The sequence below is a fragment of the Microcaecilia unicolor genome, chromosome 11 (assembly GCF_901765095.1).
Source record: "Microcaecilia unicolor chromosome 11, aMicUni1.1, whole genome shotgun sequence".
Classification (NCBI taxonomy): Eukaryota; Metazoa; Chordata; class Amphibia; order Gymnophiona; family Siphonopidae; genus Microcaecilia; species Microcaecilia unicolor.
In genome coordinates, this window is record NC_044041.1 from 53,769,444 (window position 1) to 53,794,137 (window position 24,694).

General features: G+C 42.9%; 2 protein-coding genes across 2 annotated transcripts in view; both read right to left on the reverse strand.

The window, feature by feature from the left end:
• Positions 1 to 564, reverse strand: part of LOC115479660 — a 35,909-nt gene extending 35,345 nt beyond the window's left edge. Inside the window, exon 1 of the mRNA XM_030217728.1 lies at positions 193 to 564. Within this exon, the coding sequence (XP_030073588.1) occupies positions 193 to 413 (221 nt within the window). The 5' untranslated portion in view covers positions 414 to 564. The remainder of the gene's footprint in view (positions 1 to 192) is intronic.
• LOC115480040 overlaps positions 487 to 24,694 on the reverse strand; it is a 43,670-nt gene continuing 19,462 nt past the window's right edge. Inside the window, exons 2-3 of the mRNA XM_030218444.1 lie at positions 635 to 1,217; positions 487 to 530 (exon numbers count right to left, since the gene is read on the reverse strand). Coding sequence (XP_030074304.1) covers positions 487 to 530; positions 635 to 1,217 — 627 coding nt within the window. The remainder of the gene's footprint in view (positions 531 to 634; positions 1,218 to 24,694) is intronic.

The window sequence follows — 24,694 nt, forward strand, 5'->3', positions numbered from 1 at the left end:
CACATGCAAAAACTATTGAAAATTGTAAATAGATTCATGAAGTCAAATTGTAAGATATTAAGGACCAGGTGGATAGCCAATCCAATAAGTAGCTCACACACACACACACACACACCTACAGTACTGACTGAAGCATACTGAATGTTACTAATTAATACGTAAATAAAGCTCTGTATAGAGAAACATTCTTACCTGTATACCAAATACAATGTGGTGAGAATCAAGGCGAAGAAGATTGTTCCAGTAATTATTGCCAAGATTACCATATTTTCCCCGTGCCTTCGTAAATCCATAGAAGTGACTCCGGTGTCATTTTTATATTCAAAGAGCATAGCAAAACCCCGCCCTCGATCTGTGGTGGTGATGAGCTCCATAATGACCTCCACCAACCCTACTGAAGACCCAAAGACCATGGTCTTGTTTAAGGGGGAGTTTGTTCCACAAAAACGTGAGGAAAAGGTGATAAGGTCTGAAATGTACAATACGTCATGAGGACATATATCCACCGGCAAGGGCAGAGAAGAGGAGTCCTGAAGGAAAGCCGTTACAGACTCTGTTACTCCTTCACTTATGGGTGGCTGACGTATATATAAATCATAGTCTTTGTTAGTCTTGCTCCCTCTCTCCCTCCTACCAGGCAGATGAGCAAACTTGTTTTTAGTAATCCTTTTTTGGCCTGTATCTTGAGTACTGATCTCTTGTCTTGGAGCATTATAATTAACAGAAACTGAAGCTTCTGCTGTAGACTGCAATTCATTGGACGGATCTTTGGCTGAGTCTCCTTGTGAGAGCCACTTTTGTTCATCCATCTGTTTGGCTGACTCCCATATTTTGATGTTGCTGAAGACCTCATCAAGATGACCTTCAGCACTCGCAAAGGGGGGGTCCTGGTGCTGATTGTGCAATGTCTTCCAAGGTTCCGCATGATGAAAGGGTGGTGCTGTGGGAATACTTTGGTGAAGGTCACTAAACGAACTCTCCTCTGTGAAAGGCGTATTTGTATTGAGCCTTTTGAAAGAGAAGGGGAAGCTATCACTGGAGTCACTTGTGTTCTCAAAAACATCAAAGTCAAAGATCTCCATCACAAGTTGGTATCCAGCGGGCACAACAAACTGCCACACACAGTGGGACCCTGGGTCATAGCTGTTCGGGAAGCCTGGTGATAAAATGAGGCCCCTCTCCATGGAGTTCAGCTCTGCTCCACAGGAAATATAGACCTGCAACACACAGAAAGTATGGCAAAAGTTTTCTTTATAATCATGGTTGTGAGGTCTGCTTGTGGAACACTTTAGTAGCAGAGAAAATCTTATCCTAATTGCTCCTATTCAGGGGCATAGACACAGTACCGTAGCGAGGGCGGCTGACATCCGGGGCAGGTTGCCGCTGCGCACCCCCCTTGGCGTGCGCACACCCCCCCGGAGCGCATTCTTACCTCTAATGTAGGAAATGGGATGGGTGAGAGGGCCGCTCCGCCCGGAGTGCACGTCACTGGGAGCTGCGTCGGCTCCGCTGGTTCCCTGCTCTCTCTGCCCCGGAAAAGGAAGTAACCTGTTCCAGGGCAGAGAGAGCAGGGAACCAGCGGAGTCGACACCCCCCCCCCAGCGGCGTGCACCCGGGGCGGACCGCCCCCCCCCCCCCTTCCTACACCACTGCATAGACAGACACCCAATTTTGTGTGGGCCTGAGCCTAAAGTGGGTGGGTACGAGAACCCCACCCTTCCCACCAGGCATTTCTCCCTCCTCTCCCCTACAGGCATTCTGGGGTCTCTCTACTCCACCCCAACCCCTCCACATCTTTTAAATATTTCCGTTCTTTGCTGGCAGTGAGCAGAAACTTGTACCTGTGCTCACGCTGGCTCCAAGACTTCCCTCTGATGCAACTTCCTGTTTCCACATAGGCAGAACCAGGTCAGAGGAGAGGCTCAGGACCAGTGCAAGCAGCCTCAGCATATCTTGCAGTAAGCCCTTTTCAGCTGTGGTAAGCACATGCTAGTGCTTAGCGCAGCTTTGTGAAAGGACCCCTAAATAAATATCAAGATAAAATAAATGTGGAAACACTTTTGAATGCCTCTTCAAAGGTTTAAATAATGCACAAATTCTCTTTTTTTTTTTTTTTAAGAAGACAGCATGATGGTATGAGTCTCAGGAGTACTATCAGAAAAACATATCTTCAGGGAAAGGGTAGTAGATGCAAGGAATATCCATTGGCCTCCCAAGATAAAGATTTTAGAGACTGGAACAAGCAGAGAGAAGTGAAAGGAAAGTCAGAGAAGATCTGGGATCTATGGCACTGCATGTGTAATGAAAGTGGACAGACTGGATGGGCCTTACCTGCCATCAAATTCTCAGTAACTATTTTCATATATTTCGTCTTCACAGAAGGCTGGAGGAAGGGGGTGATCCATAGCTTGACAGAGAACAGGAATCTGACGGTAAACTGCTTCAGTATAATATGGGTAGGGTTACCATAAGTCTGGATTTACCCGGACATGTCCTCTTTTTGAGGACATGTCCGGGCAACCGGGTTGGTTTTGCCAATCTGCCCGTTTGTCCAGAAATCCGGACAAACAGGCAGATTGCTAGCCTCCCCTCCCCTTAATTACTACTGCCCTGGTGGTCTAGTGACCTCTTCCACCTTCGGGGCAGGAAAGAGCCCCCTCTTTCCTGCCCGGAGCGCTGCACTGCATGCATCCTTCCTGTTCGTGATCTCGGCGCCGATTCAAAATGGCCACCGAGAGTTGAAGTGACCTCGCGAGACTTCAACTCTTGGTGGCCATTTTGAACCGGCACCAAGATCACGAACAGGAAGGATGCATGCAGGGCAGCGCTCCGGTCAGGAAAGAGGGAGCTCTTTCCTGCCCCGAAGGCGGAAGAGGTCACTAGACCACCAGGGCAGTAGTAAGGTAAGGTGAGGGGGGTGACGGGGAGGGGGAGTGACGGGGTGTGTGACGGGGGGATAAAATATGGTAACCCTAAATATGGGGCTCATTTTCAAAAGAGAAAAACATCTAAAAAAAATGGCATAAAGTGCTATTTGGACGTATTCCTGCTCAAAACATCTAAATCGGAATATTTGAAACCTGTTTTGCAGACATTTATCTATGCAGTTCATCAGCAGTATGCTAAAATACAAGGGGAGAAGTCGGGGGCGTGATTAGGGCAGGCCTAACACAAGCAGTGACCTTGCAAGACTTCTGTGGAAGTCTTGCAAGGCTGCCACTTGACCTCTTGGCAGCCATTTTGAATTGGCGCTGGGAGAAAAACAGTCTGCAGACACGCCGGGCAGGAAAGAGGGGGCTCTTCTCTGCCCCAAAGAGGTCACTAGACCACCAGGGTACCACACTAAGGTAAAGGAGGGGAGGGGAGGATAGGATGCCCGTTCACCTGCCAGTTCGTCCGCAAATCTGGACAAGCGGGCAGGCTGGCAAAACTCACCCAGTTGCCCGACCATGTCCTCAAAAAGAGGACATGTCCAGGTAAAACCAGATGTATGGTAACCCTAACTAAACATCAACAGTAAAGGGGGTTGAGGGTCATGGATTTGATATACCGCCTTTCTGTGGGTATGAATACTGTGGGTAAGAACACTAAAAGGACATTTTAAGACAACCCAGGAACGTAAGACCTTTGAAGTCAAAATGATAAATATTTTGACACCCACCAGACAGGACTTAAAGATCTGAGCTTTCTATCCCACTATAAAACATAAAATGATCCTAAAATTAACACGCAGTGCTATAGAATACACCTGATCTGCGTCTAAGTTAGGCAACTGTATTTACATCAGGTTTTAGTTGGTGTAAATGGACATGCCTAAATTTTAGTTGCAGAAATGGGCGCTAGGCGTATTCTATAAACCATGCCTAACTTTAAGCTAAGTTTATAGAATAGTGCTAAGTGCATTTTTGGCACTGATCTTTTAGGCACCATATATAGAGTTTAGTCCAATGTGTACAGCACTGTGTATTTCTAATAGCACTTGAGTATTGCGTTCAGTTCTGGTCGCCGTATCTCAAAAAAATATAGCAGAATTAGAAAAGGTTCAAAGAAGAGCGACCAAAATGATAAAGGAGATAAAGGAACTCCTCTCATATGAGAAAAGGCTAAAGGGCAGAAGTGGAGCCAGGTTGACGGTGCAGGGAGAGCGAAAGCGGACTTCCGCTGGCACTGGCACACATTTTCAATGAAACACGACGAGAAAAAAATATGAGCAGGCACAACTCCGTTTGGGGTAGCGGCCGCTCCCCTGGCACCCCACCTAGCTAAGCCACTGCTAAAGAGGTTAGCTTGGAAAAGAGACAGATGAGGGGAGATATAATTAAGATCTATACAATCCTGAGTGGAGTAGAACGGGTAAAAGTGAATCAATTTTTCACTCTTTCAAAAAGTACAAAGACCAGGGGACACTCAATGAAATTACATAGAAATACTTTTAAAACAAATAGGAGGAAATATTTTTTCACTCAAAGAATAGTTAAGCTCTGGAACTCGTTGCCAGAGGATGTGGTAACAGCATTTAGCGTATCCGTGTTTAAAAAAGGTTTGCACAAGCTCTTGGAGGAAAGATTCATAGTCTATTATTGAGATGGATATGGGGGAAGCCACTGCTTGCTCTGGGATTGGTAGCATGGAATGTTGCTACTAATTGGGTTTCTGCCAGGTACTTGTAACCTGGATTGGCCACTAAGTGGCCTGAGCTGCTTTACTTTAGCTTGATGTAGAAGAAGAATCAGTTTCTCAACAACCATTTTAGGGTATAAACTCACTTTTTTCCCCACACTTGCTGCAAGAATATGGAATGAAAGAAACAATGGATAGATGACCGTGTATTCCTCCTTAAATCCACCTCAGATGCCTCTTATGATTGTAATCTGTCTCTATGCTGCTCACATCTTTCCTGAACTTTCTACTCCATCACTCTATTGTAAACCACCTTATTACCAGATGAAAACACTAAGCTTAGCATGACCAAAATGATCTTGCAGCTATTTTAAGCTCTTTTAATGAGCACGGAAAGGTGCTATTTCATTCTTCAGGAGCAGCAGGTACAGATTGGGGACTTTCTTCGGGGTTTATGTGAGACTATTATAACATAAGAATAAGAAATGTTTGATGAAAAGCCCTAGCGTGACCTTTGTCTTCTGGCATTAATCCATCTCATTCCTTAGAATTCATTAAATGCCCTAGATTCTTGGTTTCTCTGACATTTTAGCTCCCAATTTATTAATGCCACTTACACGGCAGAGTATAACTAACTGGATTTCCACAATTCTGTCATGTTCTATTTAGGCAGGCATGGGGAAACGATTGCTTGCCCCGGGATTGGTAGAATGCAATGTTGCTGTTATTTGGGTTTCTGCCAGGTACTTATGATGTGGATTGGCTGTTGGAAGCAGGATACTGGGCTAGATAGACCATTGGGTCTGACCCAGTATGGCTATCCTTAGGTTCTTATGATAAGTAGTAGTAGTACACAAACACTGATTCAAGGCGGGGGCTCTAGTACTAGTGGTGTTTGTTGGAGAACATGCAAGACATGATGGCCAATGGCAGCCCTCTTCATCATCTTTTTTTTTTCTGCGACTCTTTGCCTCTCTACCAAAGCTGATGACTGAAAGGGGAAAGTGAATGGGAAGAAAAGCCACACGCTTGAAGGACAAGGCATTTTTCAAGTGATGAAGAAAGCACATCCCCAATGAAAAGTTTGAAAGCGGGCTGGTGCGTTAAATTTTTCCATTCATTCCTTCTGCGGTAGATGTCATTGACACACACTGGTCAGATATTTGGCAGCTCTCCTTCAGCTCATTTGGATCCAAAATAGCATCCTTCCAGACCCTGTCTGAACTTCCAAACATCATTTCAACAATATTCTTGCAGTCACCTAGGGGCTTATGGAAAAAGACTACTGTTATACTTTTAAAAAGGGGACATCCCTAGATCATGATGCTTTCATTAAAATCATATAGAATTATAAGAGTAAATTCATGATTTGTTGTTACTCTTCAACCCTTTGACTTAAAACCAAAATTACTGGAGGTACCTGAAATAGTGGAGAAAACTAAGTTCATAAAATGTTTTTGGAACTTCAAATAATGAATGCCTTTGAAGTGCCTGAGGCAGGCAGTCTGAGCCTGACCTGGAAAACAAAGGTCAAACATTCTTCATTGGCAGCAGGAAGCTAGTCTCACCAGGAATCCCCTATCAGGGCTCCCCTTTCCTGAAACACATCACAGTACAGAACTGAGGGGCCATGGCATCCTCCCAGACCCTGTCTGAACTTCCAAGGCATTTCCTTGACAGCTGCAGGAGAGAAATCTTTGCTTTGTTGCAGGCACCACATTAATCAAGATCAGAGAAACAAGTCTGTGACAGAAGACTGTGGTGTGGTGAATTTCACCACTAAGTCAAAGCAATAAATATCTGAAGGTCATTACAAGGTCATCAGAGGGTCTGTTTGTCAGCATTGCACTTTCCAAAACAGAACCCCACTCTGTTCTCTAACTGGTTCCAGTCTCTGACCTCAGTCATTGGGTTCATCCGCTAGTGTGAGTCCTAAAGAGATCCAGAGAAATATTCATAGAGGTTTATAAGTCCAGTTTCTCCTACGCAGGTGATGTCTGACAGCCACAAACTACTAGGAGGCTGAATTCTTCAATGCTGTAAATCTCTTCCAGCATCAAAATCAGGACTGCCTGCCTCTTCTAGCAGGCAAATCATCATGAATCTCCTGGTACCAGGCACTAGTGTTTCAGTGGTATCTACTGTATTAAAGGAGAGTCCTCATTAGCTGTTAATACTGTTTCCACTGCTATTCTGATGAAGGGTCCCATCAAAGCAACCTGCTCTAAAATAATTGTAGAATATCCATAAATGCACCAGCAGTGGCCTTTCAGCCCCCCCCCCCCCCAAGATTTAAATTAACCTAAAGGCAAGAAAACCAGTGTCAAGGATGTGTGACTGCAAGAAGAGATGAAGACATAAGAAGAGTGCTGGCAAACTAGACATTAGTTTAAAGGTTTGGACAAGTTCCTGGAGGAAAAGTCCATAGTCTGCTACTGAGACAGACATATGGAAGCCACTGCTTGCCCTGGAGTTGGTAGCATGTAATGTTGCTACTATTTGGGGTTCTGCCAGGTACTTGTGACCTGGATTGGCCACTGTTGGGAAACAGGATACTGGGCTAGACGGACCATTGGTCTGACCCAGTATGGCTATTCTTATGTTCTGACCAACCCATCCTGTTGCATTATGGGACTTGTAACACTGATTTAAATGGGAAAGGATCAGGCACTACAAGTCCCATACTGTTGTAAGTTCAGACCAGGCCTGTTCCAAAATCTCCAGCCTGGAATTGAAATCTCTGCTTAGTAGCTAAATCAAGGAGAAAACCACAGCTCAGACAGGACCTGTGACAGGTACAAGAGAGCAGAGGGTGAGGACCTTGCGTTCCTTTTCTGCCAGCATCTTCTATCTTTCTGTTGGCCTCTGGATCTGGGAGCTCACTCCTTTTTACCTTCTTGTGGTCTGAGCCCTTTGTGGGTGTCTATGTACCATGAGGTCTTCCAGACCAAAGCACGTCCCTTGCTGTGAGCATTCACATCTCCTATTTTAACTATGAGCAGGCACAGACTGTCCCGTTCAGATATTGCCATGGAGAAAGTGAAGGATCGTGAAAACTTTCAACTCTCAAGAAAGTAGAAGAGCAGGTCACCCTACTGCATTTCTGCCGTTCTCCCTTTCAAAGAACCATTTTAAACTGGAACTCTTTGACGTTACTCTACTAAGGAGAATATTTTTAGAGTATGACTTTAACAATGTGGTCACTTAGTGCCAGCTCGTATAAATACAGATGTAAATTCTTCTTACGCAAATTTCCAAACATCATTTTAACAATAGTCTTGCAGTCACCTCGGGAGATGACAGTTTTTAATGAGGCGAGGAGGAAAGGGATTATGGTATGCTATTAGACTATAATCATAAAGGAAAGTTTGGCTTATAACACTACCTTATTTGCCTGTTTCCCCCCACCTCAACAATTTTGAACTGTCCATCTGATTTCATTCACATTTTTCCCACTGATTCCAGGTTCATGCTTTTCATGTGTTCCCTCAAACTCCCTCGGCACTTAGAATCCATTTTTCTTTTTGTTTCCTGTTGAGAACTGGACTACTTTAGGTCAGTGGAAATCATAAGCATTTTGAAAGCTGCCCTGCCATTGGTTAGTAGTCAAATATATGCAGGAGAACTGGGTTCCAATCCCACAGATGCTCCTTGTGATCTCCAGCAAGTCACTTAACCCATTGCCTCAGGTACAAATTTTAATTATAAACCCTCCGGCGATGGACACTAATATGCTTTATAAACTTAATATAGACAAATTGTTACAGGATACCAGAGGTTCTCTTGAGAAATGGAACCATCTACCCATCTCGTTAATGGGTAGAATAAATTTATTTAAAATGGTCATATTCCCGAGATGGCTTTATATTTTACAGGTGTTGCCAATACATATTCTTGGGAAAGATTTAAACAAGCTAAACAGGATGTGTCGGAAATTTCTGTGGGGAGGAAGGAAGTCTAAAATACGATTTGAACTTTTGTATGATGGATGGGCGCAGGGAGGGTTAGGATTCCCTTGTATAAGAAGATACAATCAGGCGTGTCTTTTGAGACACCTCAGGGATTGGTTACTTAACATGAATCAACATACGCCACTTAGTTGGGAGTGCGCATTATTTAGGCCTTGGCATTTGAATTTCCTTCTTCAGGCTAAAACAAAGAGTTTGCCACCTGTATGCAGGAAAAGTGTATTACTGCAACCATTGCGACGTATTTGGCAATATCTCATGCGATCCTGGAGTCAAGACCCTAATATAAGTGATCAACTTCCGTTAAAAGGGAACAGGGATTTCCCCCCGGGATTAGAGAAAGGGATATTTGAAAGATGGTCGACATCAGGAATCACTTTGCTTGAACATTTGAGGAATGAAGAAGGGGGATTGTATGGATTTCAGGACATGCAGCAGAGGTTTTCACTTACCAATAAAGATTACTATACATATAGACAATTACATCATTATTGGTTTAGTTTGGACCCAGCAGCCTTGGATATGAGGGTAGGTCAAAGGCTGCGTGATTTTATGAGGGGAGATGCAAATGGACAGGTGTCAATATCAGGTTTACACAGAGCCTTAATGATGCTCAATCCACCTCGAGTATATGATAAGCTTAAAGACTCATGGAGTAAAGATTTGGGATATGAGCTGAAGGGAATAAATTTTGATAAACTGATCAAAGACATACCCAAACAAGTAAGTGGGGCGGAGCTGCAGGAGAGTCAATATAGGATTATACACCGAGGATACATAACACAATCGCAGGCAGCAAGGGCCGGATGGATATCTGATGCCCAATGTCCGAAATGCAGCAAAGAGAGGAACACTTTTATGCACACATTCTGGAGATGTAATAAAATTAAATCATATTGGAAAGCAATACAAAACTATCTTGAAAAAATATCGGGGCAAAGGATGTGGAGAGGGGTACTTTTGAATAAAAATAATGCATATGGAATTTCAAATAAAAATTTGGAGTTACTCTTCTGTAAGGCATACGCAGTGGGGAAGAAATGTATACTCAGGCACTGGACACAGGCAGAGCCACCCTCAGTGTGGCTCTGGAGGAATAGATTCCATGAGCTAATGCTCTGGGAGGCCAGATCGGCCTTTAACAGCCCAAAGAGAAGGAAGCATTTTATAACTATATGGAATCCATACTTACAAAATATCTCTCATAAAGCAAGAAGTGCAGTACTCAATAATTTAGGTAAATCCTAATTTGAGAAGAGCTCGGTTGACATATACTGTACTGCTTGTGTAATTAGGTATAGATTGACGTTGGTTTTTGAAATATGATACCATGAAGTAAGGAGCTCAGAGTAGAGGCTATGGGGGGGGGGGGGGGGGGGGGGGGGAGGGGAGGGAGATGGTTGAAGGGGAGTTACTGTTATATAAAAAAATTGATGATCACTGATGAAACAATTAAGATGTATATAAATGCATATGCTGTATTGTTATGACTTTAATCTGTTTACTTTCTATAATTTTGTTTAAAATGTCTGATCATCAATAAAAACCGTTTAAATATCATTATAAACCCTCCAGGGATGTGAAAATCCCTACAGAATGTAACTCACCTGTCCTTGAGCTACTCTACAAAAAAAAAAAAAAAAGCTATATCCAAATAAATAGCTAGCTAAAGCTTCCGTATCCAGACTTACAAATGATCAGCTACCATTACAGAAGCCTTGATGATGTTGTCAACGTGAGCAGGTTTCAACCTTGTGCTAATTCAACCTTGTCTACCATTTTTTATAAAGAAAAGGCAGCTGAAGGTCACATGTGTGAAAGATGTAAATCTGTGAGGCAAAGGAAAGCAGCAGGAAGAGCAAAAGGGTTAGAACACTGGACTGACAACCACGGAAGCTCAGTTCAAATCCCACTGCTGCTCCTTGTGATTTTGGGCCATTCACTTAACCCTCCGTTGTCTCATGTATACACTTAGATTGTGAGCCTTCTCCAGGGACAGGGAAATGCCTAGTGTACCTGATGTAATTCACTTTGAGCTACAACTGAAAAAGGCTGTGAGCTAAAGCCAAATAAATAAATAAATAAATAAATAAATAAAATGCTTACTTCTTTAGTCACAGGCTGTGCCCACATATGAAAAACATTAACATAGCATTTGCAGAGGTGCACTGTGCCAAGTTACCCAGTTCCAGGTTGAAGATGTTGGGACAGTCCTGGATTTTTGACCAACCAATCCTTGTGCATTATTGAACTTGCAACACTGATTTCAATGGGCAGATCAGGAACTACAAGGCAAGTTCAGAACCAGGCCTGTTCCAAAATCTCCAGCCTGGAATTGGGTAACTTGTAAGGCTGCCAACTGGATCCAGATTCACAGGACAGTACATGCTGGGACTTGTAGTCGTGCTGTTTTTAGGGACTGGAAAAGGGAAATCAGAACTACAAGTCCCTGCATGCAACAGGATAAATCCAGGACTGGATAAGAACATAAGCGTTGCCACACTGGGACAGACTGAAGGTCTATCAAGCCCAGTATCCTGTGTCCCAACAGTGGCCAATCCAGCTCACAAGTTCCTGGCAAGATCCCAAAAGAGTAAAGCAGATTTTATGCTGCTTATCCTAGAATATGTAGTGGATTTTCCCAAGTCCATCTTAATAATGGCTTATAGACTTTTCTTGTAGGAAATTATCCAAATCTTTCTTAAATTCTGCTAAGCTAACCGCTTTTACCACATTCTCTGGCAATGAATTTCAGAGTCTAATTACACGTTAAGTGAAGAAATATTTTATCCAGTTTGTTTTAAATTTACTTCTTAGTAGCTTCATTGCATGCTCCCTAGTCCTAGTATTCTTGGAAAGAATAAACATGCAATTCAAATCTACCTGTTCCACTCTACTCAGTATCAACCCTGTCCTACAAATTGGGATCCACTTGGCAGCCTTAGTAACTTGGCATCTCTTCATTTGAACAGATTTGAGTGAAGGTGAATCTATCTGGAGACTGTGGATCCCTGCACTTCTATTTTGAAGGACACGATTCATAGGATTGTAGGTGTTACGAATTTTCCCAGTCATGTCCTTCTGTTCTATTAATTCAGCTCAACAGACTCTTATTCCCTGCAAAAGTCAATCTAAGTAATTTTCCATAGCTGGCACTCTCTGCTGGGGTATCGGAGTACAGAGCGAGACACCCTTTGAATGTACAAATAATATTAACAAACTTCAGATTCTTCTCCCCTGCTGGACTGTGTCCAGGAGAAGAGCAGAGGGAGTGGACTGGGACAACCTCCAAAGTATACAGAGAAAAGTAGATTTTAAAGAGAAAATTTTCCTTCTGGAAACTGTCTGCATATGGGGGAGGGGTGAGTTGGTTATGCTGAAACACAGCTTAAGAACCCATTTCTGAAAGTAGTGCAGGTCTTTGGTTTATTTCTTTAGGCTTGTTTGGTTAAGACATCTGGTGGCAGGCGGTTCGAATAGCTGTGTTGAAATCAGAGCCAAGTGCATCTCTGAGAGCGGCACTCAGTAACTAGAACAGGGTTATGTGTGCATTAGTTCCACCTTATGATGATATATGATAACATGTCCAAGCAGACCATACAACACACCAATGGGAGAAGTGTCCCTTAGAGCACATTCCTGTTTCTTCCTTAGTACTTTCATGATAATACTAATGTGTACAGCACTGATAATCCTCATCTTGTCCTCTCTTACATTCCACAATAGCACTGATGAGTCATCCTGTCCACAACTCTGTCTCCTGCTCTCTCACAAAGCCACAGAGAGACCAAGCTACACCTGGGGCAAACAATTGAGGGTGGTTCCCCCCCCCAACTTTGCAGTAACTTACTGTTCGCTCCATCTGTTTCCTGTTCCTGTGTGCCACATTATCGCTTTAACTCTGTTCTGCTGGCCTTGGGTCCTTCCCAGGGCCGCCGAGAGACTGGGCCAGGCCTGGGACAAGGCCGCCCCCGGGCCCCCCCCCCCACATGAGGTCACCTCCCCCCCCCCCCCGCCACCAGGCCGGGCCCTCTCTCCACCCCCTGGCCCTCTGCACTGACCTTAAGCGCCTCACCTTCGAAAGCGCAGCAAGCAGCGGCAGACCACTCCTTCCTTCTGTGTCCCGCTCTCGCGGAAGTTACGTCAGGCGAGCGCGGGACACGGAAGGAAGGAGTGGTCTGCTGCTGTTTACTTCACTTTCGAAGGTGAGGCGCTTAAGTTCAATGCCAGGGAGCGACGGAGGGCGGGTGGGCGGGCCAGACTGCGGGTAGAGGCCCGGGCCCGGGGAATTTTGTCCCCCCTGTCCCCCCCTCTCGGCGGCCCTGGTCCTCCCTCCTGCCACATCCCCTCCCACCGATGTGGAAATAGGAAGTTCTTCGCACAGGAGGTGGAATGTGGACGCACAGTTTATTATTTATTATATTTGTAACCCACATTTTCCCACCTATTTGTAGGCTCAATGTGGCTTACATAACACCCGGAGAAGCCTTTGTAGGCTCCGGTGTGAACAAATACAGGGGTAGCCCTTCTCTGACATCTATATGCAGTTAACATGATAACGAGACAACCTGGCACAGAGAAGCAGCCTTCTCCCGGGCCTGCCACTGGAAGCCTCAAGAAAGCAGCTTTTCTATTGCCAGCACCAGGTCCCCCTTGAAGGCCAGGCCTATGGGAATCTTGCCCCCTCCCCCCTCTCAGCGGCCCTGCTGTCTCACATCAAGCAGCAGGTTATTCAATATCAATGATCTTACCCCTCGGCCCAGTTCCTCATTCTGCACAGTCATGATAAAAATATCATATGCTTTAAGAGTAAAATGGTTGCAACCTTCAAAATTAAAGCAACTTAAAGAGGAAATTGCACACAAACAAGAAAATTAGATGGTTCAGAGGTTTACAGTGCCATGACTTCTTTAGCAACTTAGACCCTTATTTACTAAACAATTTTTCCCCTTAGACAAAATGGGAGAACATCTTTAGTAAAAGGATCCTTAATTCACAGTCCATCCAGAATGATAACTTGCCAGACTTGATATCAAAGTTACTCAGTTGACCCCTTCTCACCTCCCCCCTCCCATTCTTCTTCCAGCTAGCAAAGGCAGTCTTGCTGTCAGTAGAAATAGCCTTTCCTTACTATATAGCTTCAAAGAGACACATTCCTGTATCACCACACCCCACACCCTGCTGTGAGATCAAGACAGGAGGAGTCTTCAACAATCCAATGGTCTTTCAAAAACATCTCAAGTGGAGAAAAAAAGACCCCAGTAAAAATCATAGGGCTCCTTTTACAAAGTGCCACTACCTATTAGCGGGGTACTTACTGAATGCGAAGAAGCCCATTCAATTCCCATGGGCTTCTTCCCATTCAGCGCATGCTAATCCATAGTGCATTTTTGTAAAAGACCATAGTTGTTTAGATAGTTGTTTTTATTTGACTCTACAGTCTACAATGATTTTGGTTGAGTAGCCCTGGGCAGTTAAGTTTCCTTGTGTGCCAATGATTTTAAAGAATTGTTGGATGGATTTTAATTGTTGTGTAATTTACATTCCTCTTCCTTTCGTTTCTTTTTACATTTTTATTTTATTCTGTAGTGAATATATTATATTGTAAACCCTTTTGGTATACTCTGGATTGAAAGGTGGTGAAACAAATTGTATAAATAAACCCAGCTAAAATAATGGTTGGAATCTTCAACCATTGATCATAAAAAAACCTCTACTTAACGCAAAAAGAAAACCTTCTCTTATCTGAATGGAACACTCAAATGTATCCAAACCTAAATATCAGTCCAACATGCTTCAATGTTCATACAGTTAATTTCAATCACTGTAAAGCAGAGAATATTCCACTTATCTTTCAAAAGAGAATCTCATGTAATATTTCATGCTCAGAGATGCTGCATTACGCTGAGCATACCAGCTAGTGGTGCTCATCCCAGTAACACTGACATTGATAGGGCATTCCCATGTTGAAAGTCAATTTGTGGAAGACAAGAATCCAATAAATCCCCTGAAGCAGCTACAGCGAAACAGGGTGTGCCCTTGTTGGGACTTTGTTACTAGGATGGAATACAGGCTACATGAGATTCTCTTTTTGAAAGAGCTCAATTAATTCTTTTGAAAAGTAAAGACCAGCATGTTACACCACTGTTGCAGACATTAGTTATCTGTTCAGACCAGGATGCATTTCAAGGCTTTATGCTTTATTTTTGAGATCTTGCAAGGACTCTGTCCTGAATATTTTTTAACTTTGATTTTTGTTCAACTACATAAGTCTACAACCAGCATTATGCATGTGAATAAATTGCAGTTTCCCTTTTATCAAAAACCTCAACTAGCAAATACGAGTAAACGATTATTTACGCTAGCTGTTATTCCCATCTGGAACGCCTTGCCTTCTAGTGTCTGAATGGAGACTAATTATCTCAGATTTCGGAAATTACTTAAATCTTGGTTTTTATCCAAATACTATTCTTGAAGTACTGTATAATATGATTTGAAATTTTCTGGTAGATTGAGAAACTTATGTTCTATTGATTTTCCTGAGTGTTAATTCTTTTTTCTTTTGTGAACCATTCCGAACTGTTTGGTGTTGATACGGTATACAAGATTAATTATGATTATCATTATGATTATAAGTGGAATAGTCTTTACTTTCAATTAGACACTACAGTGAGTTAAACGAACTCTGTGAACAATCATGTTGGACTGACATTTAAGTTTTGGCTACATTTGAGTGTTCTCCTGTTCAGATAAGAGAAGGTTCTCTTTACACATTGATTTTTGTTTTTATGACCAATGATTGAAATGTCCAACCATTAAGCCTTATAGTTGGGGTTGAGATGACTTTTTACTGAGATTTTTTTTCTCCACTTAAGATTTTTTTTTTTTTTTTTAAAGACTGTTGGATTTAATCATTTAATTTGAGAATGGAAGTACACAAGTTTTTTTATTTGGATTTTTTTTGTTATACCTACTCAAGTTCTCCATTTTGTGTTCAAGCTTAAGCAATCTAATGTCAGACAAGCTAAGTTGGGGAGGCTCCACTATGTTTAGAGATGAGGTATCATACTAATTCATCTTCAGAATCCTATTTTAGCAAATCTTGATTCAGCCAAACTTAATATGGTTGATTCCAATAGAAGGATAGCTTTGTTATCGAAATTATGTATAAACTAGTAAAAAAGGCCCGTTTCTGGCTGAAATGAAACGGGCACTAGCAAGGTTTTGCGCGGAGTGTGTATGTTTGAGAGAGTGTCTGTGAGAGTGACTGTGTGAGAGTGAGAATGTGCAAGTGTGTGTGTGTGACAGAGAGTGGGTGTGTGTATGTGAGAATGAGTGTGTGCGAGTGCTTATGTGAGACAGTGAGTGTCCTTCCCTGTCCCCCCTGTCAGGTGTCAGGACTGGGGGGACTGTGGACAGTCATGAAGGCAGCCCCTACCAAAATAATGAAAGCAAGACCATTTGTATAATAATCACTGCATTCCAGAGAACAAAATGGAGCAAGTTTCCACATGCTATCTTTTGCTTTCTGTATTCAGTAGCTGACAGGCTTGCTAGACTTACCTAAGTGGCTGCAGCTGCAATACACTGAAAAGAAAGCAAGGAAACCTATGAGACGTAGATACGGCCGTCCCCTTGGCTTCTGATGCTCCTCCCTTCTTCTATTTGACTTCCCTGATAGGTCCGTCATTCAGTGTGACGCTCCTCCCTTTTCCTGTTTCAGTTCCCTTTGATAGGTCAGAGCGGTGCAGCTGTGACACTCCTCCCTTCTCTGATAGGTCAGGGCGGGGCAGAGATGTAGGGTGCTTAAAAATGGTTACAGAGCTTCGAACATACGAACTGTTGAAGCCTCAGAGTGTGCTTTAGAACGTTGAGGGTGCTTTTTATGTGCAGATGGGGCGTGGCCTACGGGCCAGATGAGCGTGGCTGAGACTGAGGGTGAGTAGTCCGAATAGCCTAGCCTACCAGGAGGACAGGAGTTCAGGACAGATGGAGTGAGCTTCAGAACGTCTGAGGGGGGATTTTATTTATATAGATGATCTAGAGATGGGAGTAACTAGTGAGGTAATTAAATTTGCCGATGACATAAAGTTATTCAAAGTTGTTAAATCGTAAGAGGATTGTGAAAAATTACAAGAAGACCTTACGAGACTGGGCGTCTAAATGGCAGATGATGTATAATGTTAGCAAGTGCAAAGTGATACATGTGGGAAAGAGGAACCTGAATTATAGCTACATAATGCAAGGTTCCACATTAGGAGTCACTGACCAGGAAAGGGATCTAAGCGTCATCGTTGATGATACATTGAAACCCTCTGCTCAGTGTGTGGTGGAGGCTAAGAAAGCAAATAGGATGCTAGGTGTTATTAGGAAAGGAATGGAAAACAAAAACGAGGACCTTATAATGCTTTTGTATCGCTCCATGGTGTGACCGCACCTTGAATACTGTGCTCAATTCTAGTTGTTGCATCTCAAAAAAGATATAGTGGAATTAGAAAAGGTACAGAGAAGGGCGACGAAAATGATAAAGGGGATGGGAAGACTTCCCTATGAGGAAAGGCTGAAGCAGCTAGGGCTCTTCAGCTTGGAGAAAAAAACAGCTGAGGGGAGATATGACAGAGGTCTATAAAATAATGAGTGGAGTGGAGTGGAACGGGTAGACGTGAATTGCTTGTTTACTCTTTCCAAAAATACTAGGACTAGGGGGAACGCGATGAAGCTACAAAGTAGTAAATTTAAAACGAATCAGAGAAAATTTTTCTTCACTCAATGTGTAATTAAACTCTGGAATTTATTGCCAGAGAATGTAGTAAAAGCAGTTAGCATAGTGGGGTTTAAAAAAGGTTTGGATGACTTCCTAAAGGAAAAGTCCATAGGCCATTATTAAAAAGGACTTGGGGAAAATCCACTGCTTATTTCTAAGCAGCATAAAATGCATTGTACTTTTTTTTGGATCTTGCCAGGTACTTGTGACCTAGATTGGCCACTGTTAGAAACAGGATGCTGGGCATGATGAACCTTCGGTCTGTCCCAGTATGGCAATACTTATGTACTTATGTGCCCAAGGGAAGGCCAGGAAATCAGAAATCTACTTAATAATATCAGTTAAAGTATAAAAGGAATCATAACATAAAGGAAAGAAAATTCCAATATTTGTTGTGAGGGATTAAGAGAAGTGAATTAAAAATAAAACAAAAAAAAACTTTTCTTCTGGGCAAATGTCATTTTGGTCAAGTACAATGAGAATTTTTTTTATTTCAAACATTTTTTTATTACGCGCTATCACAAATTCTAGACACATTACACGGCCACATTGTCAACTTTTATCCTAATATAAGAATAGTGCAGAAATTTCGGTTCCCCACAATGTCGCAAGAAATGACAACAGCTATTCTTCAGGTGGAACTGGCAACAAGCCCCTGCAGAATGTGAGAGAAATAGTAATACAGTGGGTGGAGAGACAATTTAGAGGGGAAGGGGATCATGGAAACAGGATGGTTGAGGCTGACTGGTAGAAAAGTCAGGTAGGTATTAAGACTAGCTGGGAGGGAGCTTGGAGTGAATGTGAAGTGTGGGGGAAGGGGAACTGGGGAGAAAGAGTGTATTGGGGAAGACCAGCTGAGGAAAGGGTGTTTAGAGGGAAGTGGGCTGAAGGAGGTACTATGGACAGAGTTGATCTGGGTGTACCAGAGCAGCTGGGTTAGTTGTATCAGTAGAGGATACCCGCCCCCCAACAAAGGCAGTGGCCACTTTGCTTATAATCCTAGCTGTCACATTGAAGACTTTGTGCCAAGGTGGCTTTTGTCTTAAAAACAGGGAAGATCATTGCTGAAAAGGATGTGACATCCTGCAGAGAACCCAGGATAGACTAGTGTCACCAACTATGGAGGAATTACAACAAGCTCCACTCCCAGCACCCCAAATCAGATCAATTTCCAGGGATTAACTTGTCTCTCAAGTGTCGCCAGCATTGCTGCTGTTTCTTTAAGACCTTGAGGCACTGGCCTCACAGCTGCCCTGTATTTTGATCCCCCGTCTTGAGCAAACTGCATAATTGCACTGTGATGTCAACATCCCCACATTTCTGTTTTTGCAGAGATTGGAAGTAGGGATGTGGGAGGAGGAGAGCATTTGATATGACACATATGAGCACAAGAAGCAGGCAAGATAATGGGATACAGTCTTACAGGCAGAGACATAGAATTTACTTGGCCTGACAGAAAGAGCACTTTAAGACATTTTGGGGTTTAAAGCAACACCAGATTTGGGGGGCCCTGTGTGCATTGCACACCACTATTTGGACAATGGCTCCCAGTGCGCCAGATTCCCTGGCCTGTTGGAATCTGCCCCCTTCCCCCAGTCCATGAGACTGCATTGGACACCTTCCCCAGGAACAAAGACATTATGTGGTATGAGACAGAAGTGTCTGTCCTTGAGTAAGCATTTACTTCAACAATTCTCTTTAGAAGATCTGCAGTGCTGAGTCATCCAACAGCCCTTTCACAGTGGCATGAGGAACAGTCTGTGGTTTTGGGTATCAAATGAAACAGCTAATATGATGCTAGTGGAACTAACAACTAGGGACATTTTCCCTGCCCTTTCCCTACAAGGAAGTGGACCTATTGTGTTATTTCTGATCCACTCTGCTGTAGTTTGACCCAGTTGTTAGTCCTGACATCCTCATGTCCCCCTTCTTATCCTCCCCCCCCCCCCCCCCCGCATAACTGAAAACAGCAGAATGTGATGGGATATGAAGTCCACAATCAATGGCAGAAGTTCAAATTAAAAGCTCCCAAGCACAATATTAGAAAGAGGCCCCAGAACAGGGAGATCCACATCAGAAGATACAGGAGCAGCTAAAATGGGGAACCATCTTCCCTGGACCCCTCCCCCCCATACCACAGGGACTGCTTGGATGACATTGACACAAAATCCATAACTTCCATCCCTATTAAAGGAGCCTACTTTCCAGGATGTGCACACAACTACAGTCTGCACATATACATGTATCCTCCCCCCCCCCCCCCCACACACAAAAAAATTGCCTTGTCAGAGTCCTATTTATTTATTTAATTTATTTGTAGCATTTGTATCCCACATTTTCCCACCAATTTGCAGGTTCAATGTGGCTTACATTTGCCGTAATGGCGGTTGCCATTTCCGGGTTACAGAATCACAAATGGTATTGCATTAAGGTGCATACATACATGGTAACATACATGGAACATAATATATATGGAACAGATCATGGTATATATATATATATACCATGTGTATACATGCATGTTAAAGAAGAATACATTATGGTATTGCGTGAAGGTTCCTGAGTAATACATTGGATTGTAATATACATTAGGTCAACGACTATAGAGAGACCCTATTCGACATAAAGTTTAAAGTGGTAATGCTTGATTATTAATAGCAGAGTGTTTAGTCAGTCATGTGATAAAAGTTTGGTTTTGTATAGGTCATGTTTAAAAGATGAGTGTTTATGGTATGCCTTCTTGAAGAGATCTGTTTTCAGTAGCCTTCGGAAGATGGTTAGGTCTTGTGTTGTTTTTATGGCCTTCGGTAGTGCGTTCCATAGCTGCGTGCAGATGTATTAGAAACTGGTCGCGTATGTGGATTTATATTTTAGCCCTTTACAGTTAGGATAGTGGAGATTGAGGAATGTGTGTGATGATCTTTATTTATTTACAAACAAAATATATAACCCATATGATCTAAAAATCTAAGTGGAGTATAAATAACATACATAAGAGGTGTCCAACACTGGCCCTCGCCAGGTCATGTTTTCAGGATTTGCCCAGTGAATATGCATGAGATCTATTAGCATACAATGGAGGAAGTGCATGCAAATAGATCCTATGAATATTCATTGGGGTAATCCTGAACACCTGACTTATGATGCCAGCATTGAGCAAGCTAAGCACTATGTATCCATTGGTTCAGATCCCTTGAAAAAGCGGCAGCGAGACGGGTGCCTGTCGAGGTTCAACCAGTTTTAAGAGAAGTGATACTACATGAGTGAAGGAGTGGTCTAGTGGTTAGAGCACTGGCCTTGCAATCCAGAAGTAGCCAGTTCAAATCCCACTGCTGCTCCTTGTGATCTTGGGCAAGTCACTTAACCCTCCATTGCCTCAGGTACAAACTTAGATTGTGAGCCCTCCTGGGACAGAGAAATATCCAGAGTACCTGAATGTAACTCACCTTGAGCTACTACTGAAAAGGGTGTAATCAAAATACATGAGCTTTATGCCAATTGCCAGTTACTCCATAGAGAACTTTTCAGTGTCATTACTGAGTTGAGAAAAGTTTTGAAAGATACAATCAAAAAGATACAAATACAGTTATAGGTAGGAGGGGTTTTTTTTGTCGTTGACTACAACAGTCACTAGTGGGCTTTACCTATGTACCTGGTGTTGAAGACCAGAGTACCAAGACCCTGTGACAAATGAGACCTTTTCCCCGTATACAATAGTTTCCATGTGAACATTGTGTCTAACATTAGTGCAATGCCATTAATTCAGAAAATGAAAAATCAGCTATTTTCCAACTGTAGTAGAAATGGCCTTAGCGCATGGGAAAGACCCGTGTAAAGGTGAACTAAGGCCACACTCTATCACAGCTTTGTAAAAGGACCTCTTAGTTAGAATATATGCATAAATTGAAAACCACATTACAATTTGTCAGCTTGATTGGGTCTATAATAAGGAACGCACACTTTTGTTGATAATCCATCCATGTGTTATAGAATATATCTTTACAAGATCAAGAATATGACTTGATTTATCAGATGTTATATATATATATATATATATATATATATATATATATATAATTTCTGGCCAAAAATGATTTGTTTTACACTATACTAATACTGCAGCTTTAAAGAAAGCATGCACAGATAACTAATACAATGGTTCAGTAAGGTTTAAAGGTAAGTTGTAGAGGTACAATGAGGAAAAGAGGGATCCCTGGACCAAAGAGCTTAGAAATGGAAACACAATCTGGAACTTCTAAGCCATCTCTCTCCCCTTCAATCTGTTCAAAATTCTGCTGCATGACTTATATTCCACTAGTGTCGCTATGCTCATATTAGCCCTCTCCTCAAGTCACTTCATTGGCTCCCTATCCGTTTCCACATACAGTTCAAACTCCTCTTATTGACTTACAAGTGAATTCACTCTGCAGCTCCTCAGTACCTCTCCACTCTTATCTCTCCCTATAGTCCTCCCCGGGAACTCCGTTCACTGGGTAAATCTCTCTTTTCTGCACCCTTCTCCTAAACTGATAACTTCAGACTCTGTTCCTTTTATCTTGTTGCACCATATGCCTGGAATAGCCTTCCTGAGCCAGTAAGTCAAGCTCCATCTCTGGATGTCTTCAAATCTAGGCTAAAAGCCCACCTTTTTGATGCTGCTTTTAACTCCTAACCCTTACTCACTTGTTCAGTACCCATGGTTTATCATTTCCACCTCAGTAATTCCCTTATCCCCTTATGTGTCCTGTTTGTCTGTCCTAATTAGATTGTAAGCTGTTGAGCAGGAACTGTCTTTTCATGGCCAGTGTACAGTGCTGCATACACCTAGTAGCACTACAGAAATGATAAGTAGTAGTAGTAGTTACGCTGAACTCTCAAGACCACTTTTACTTCAGAGAGCAGGAAACAGCCTGGCTCTTTTCCCAAGCCTTTACTTCATGTGGTGGCTGACTATCCGCTCACTCCACATTGGACTCAATTGCTTCACACTCTGTAACTAAGACTAGTTCTTCATACTTTATTCAACCGTACATATAATTTGCCTTCAGTTTAGCCACCCATCTATTTATCCCAATTTACTTTGTACGACCCATCTTATCCCAGTCTATATATCTGCACTCTGTCCCTCAGCTACATAGTAAGATGTTTCATTGTATTATAGGAACAGGAGCATCAAATCTACGTTATTTGAATGTTCTTCCAAGCTGCCTATTATAGTATAATTTGTATTGTTCTGATATTTATCATATTTCTGTTATATGGCTGTTCTGCAATACTGTTATATGTGTATATTGTTGATACTGTTTTATGTTAGTCCTAATACTAGGTTTCAATTTGCCATTTCCACGTTTATCTCATTGATTGTATTTATGTTTATATTTGGTCAATTTTACTATTGTTGTGCTGTTAACAACACTGTAAGTTTTATATTGAACGGCACCTATTGTACATTGGCTTGGGTGAATCTATTCATAAAGGCAGCTAATAAAATCCCAAATAAATAAATAAGATAGAAAATGACACCTTAGAGGTAAGAAAACAAGACCAAACTTCTAGCTGGCGACATATCTGCATCTAAGTTTAAATGATTTTTAAAAATCCAACCACTTCTGTTTAAACTAAAAGAAGCCATCCCTTCAGAGAATGTAAGAGCGAGGTAATCTGCTCAGCTAAGTCCCTAACAGCTCCTCTCTCCCCACCCCTGCAGTCTCTTCTCTGCTGTGAGTGGTAGGGCGAGAGGAGAGGAAGAAGCTGGGTATGGCTTGGTCGCATTTTAAAGCATACAGGTGGAATGCCCTTCTGCGCCCAGAAAAAGATGTCTTTCGCCCCGGTTTTAATCATGTGAAGTCAAGCAACATATCTTCTTGTAAAATAAATTAATACTGATGAATTCCTCCTCTTCCCTCCTTATCCACACAAAGGAAAGCCTGGAAAGGCATCAGAAGAACTTCTCTTCTGACAAATAATGTAACTGAATCTGACTGGGAAACTGTAAACAAGAGAAAAGCAGTAGAATGAGTTCAAGGTGACAGGGTCTCCTGTCCAAGTAGGGGGGGGGGGAGGGGAGAGAGTTCTGAATCAATCTCTCCCACACTAATATGGTACAGAAGTGGATCCAGCAGTGCCAGCACAAACCCACAAGGGTTGCTTTTCTTTTTAGAGTCTGGTTTTCATTTAAGTGGAAATAGAACAGACTGTGGACAGGCTGTGCTGAACCAATGTGTGAGGGCGGAAACCACAAGTCAAATCAGTTGATAGGTGACTTGCAGACTTATTTTCGAAAGAGAAGGGCACCCATCTTTTGACACAAATCGCAAGATGGGCGTCCTTCTCACAGGCTCGCCCAAATCGGCATAATTGAAAGTCGATTTTGGGATTCCTCAACTGCTTTCCATCGCAGGGACGACCAAAGTTCACGGGGGTATGTGGGAAGCATAGCGAAGGAGGGACTGGGGCATGCTTAACAAATGGGCGTCCTTGGCCGATAATGGAAAAAAGAAGGGCGTCCCTGACGAACACTTGGACGACTTTACTTGGTCCTTTTTTATTTACAACCAAGCCACAAAAATGTGCCCTAAATGACCAGATGACCACTGGAGGGGATCGGGGATGACCTCCCCTTATTCCCCCAGTGGTCACTAACCCCCTCCCACCCTAAGAAAAAATGTTTAAATATTTTTCCAGCCTCTAAGCCAGCCTCAAATATCATACCCAGCTCCATGACAGCAGTATGCAGGTCCCTGGAGCAGTTTTAGTGGGTACTGTAGTGCACTTCAGGCAGGCGGACCCAGGCCCATCCCCCCCTACACTGTTACACAAACCCACAGTACCCACATCTAGGGGCCCCCTCTTCATCCCTAAGGGCTATGGTAGTGGTGTACAGTAGTGGAGAGTGGGTTTTGGGGGGCTCAGCACACAAGGTAAGGGAGCTATGCACCTGGGAGGTTTTTCTGAAGTCCACTGCAGTGCCCCCTAGGGTGCCCGGTTGGTGTCCTGGCATGTGAGGGGGACCAGTGCACTATGAATGCTGGCTCCTCCCAGGACCAAATGGCTTGGATTTGGTCGTTTCTGAGATGGGCGTCCTTGGTTTCCATTATCGCCGAAAATCGGGAACGACCATCTCTAAGGTCGACCTAAGTGCTGAGATTTGGGCGTCCCTGACTGTATTATCGAAACGAAAGATGGACGCCCATCTTGCTTCGGTAATACGGGTTTCCCCGCTCCTCCGCAGGGATGTCCTGCGAAAACATCCTCAGGAAAACTTGGGCGCCCCATTCGATTATGCCCCTCTTGCTATCCCAGCTTTAACAAGGACTTTGAGCAGAAAAATGACCTACAATCC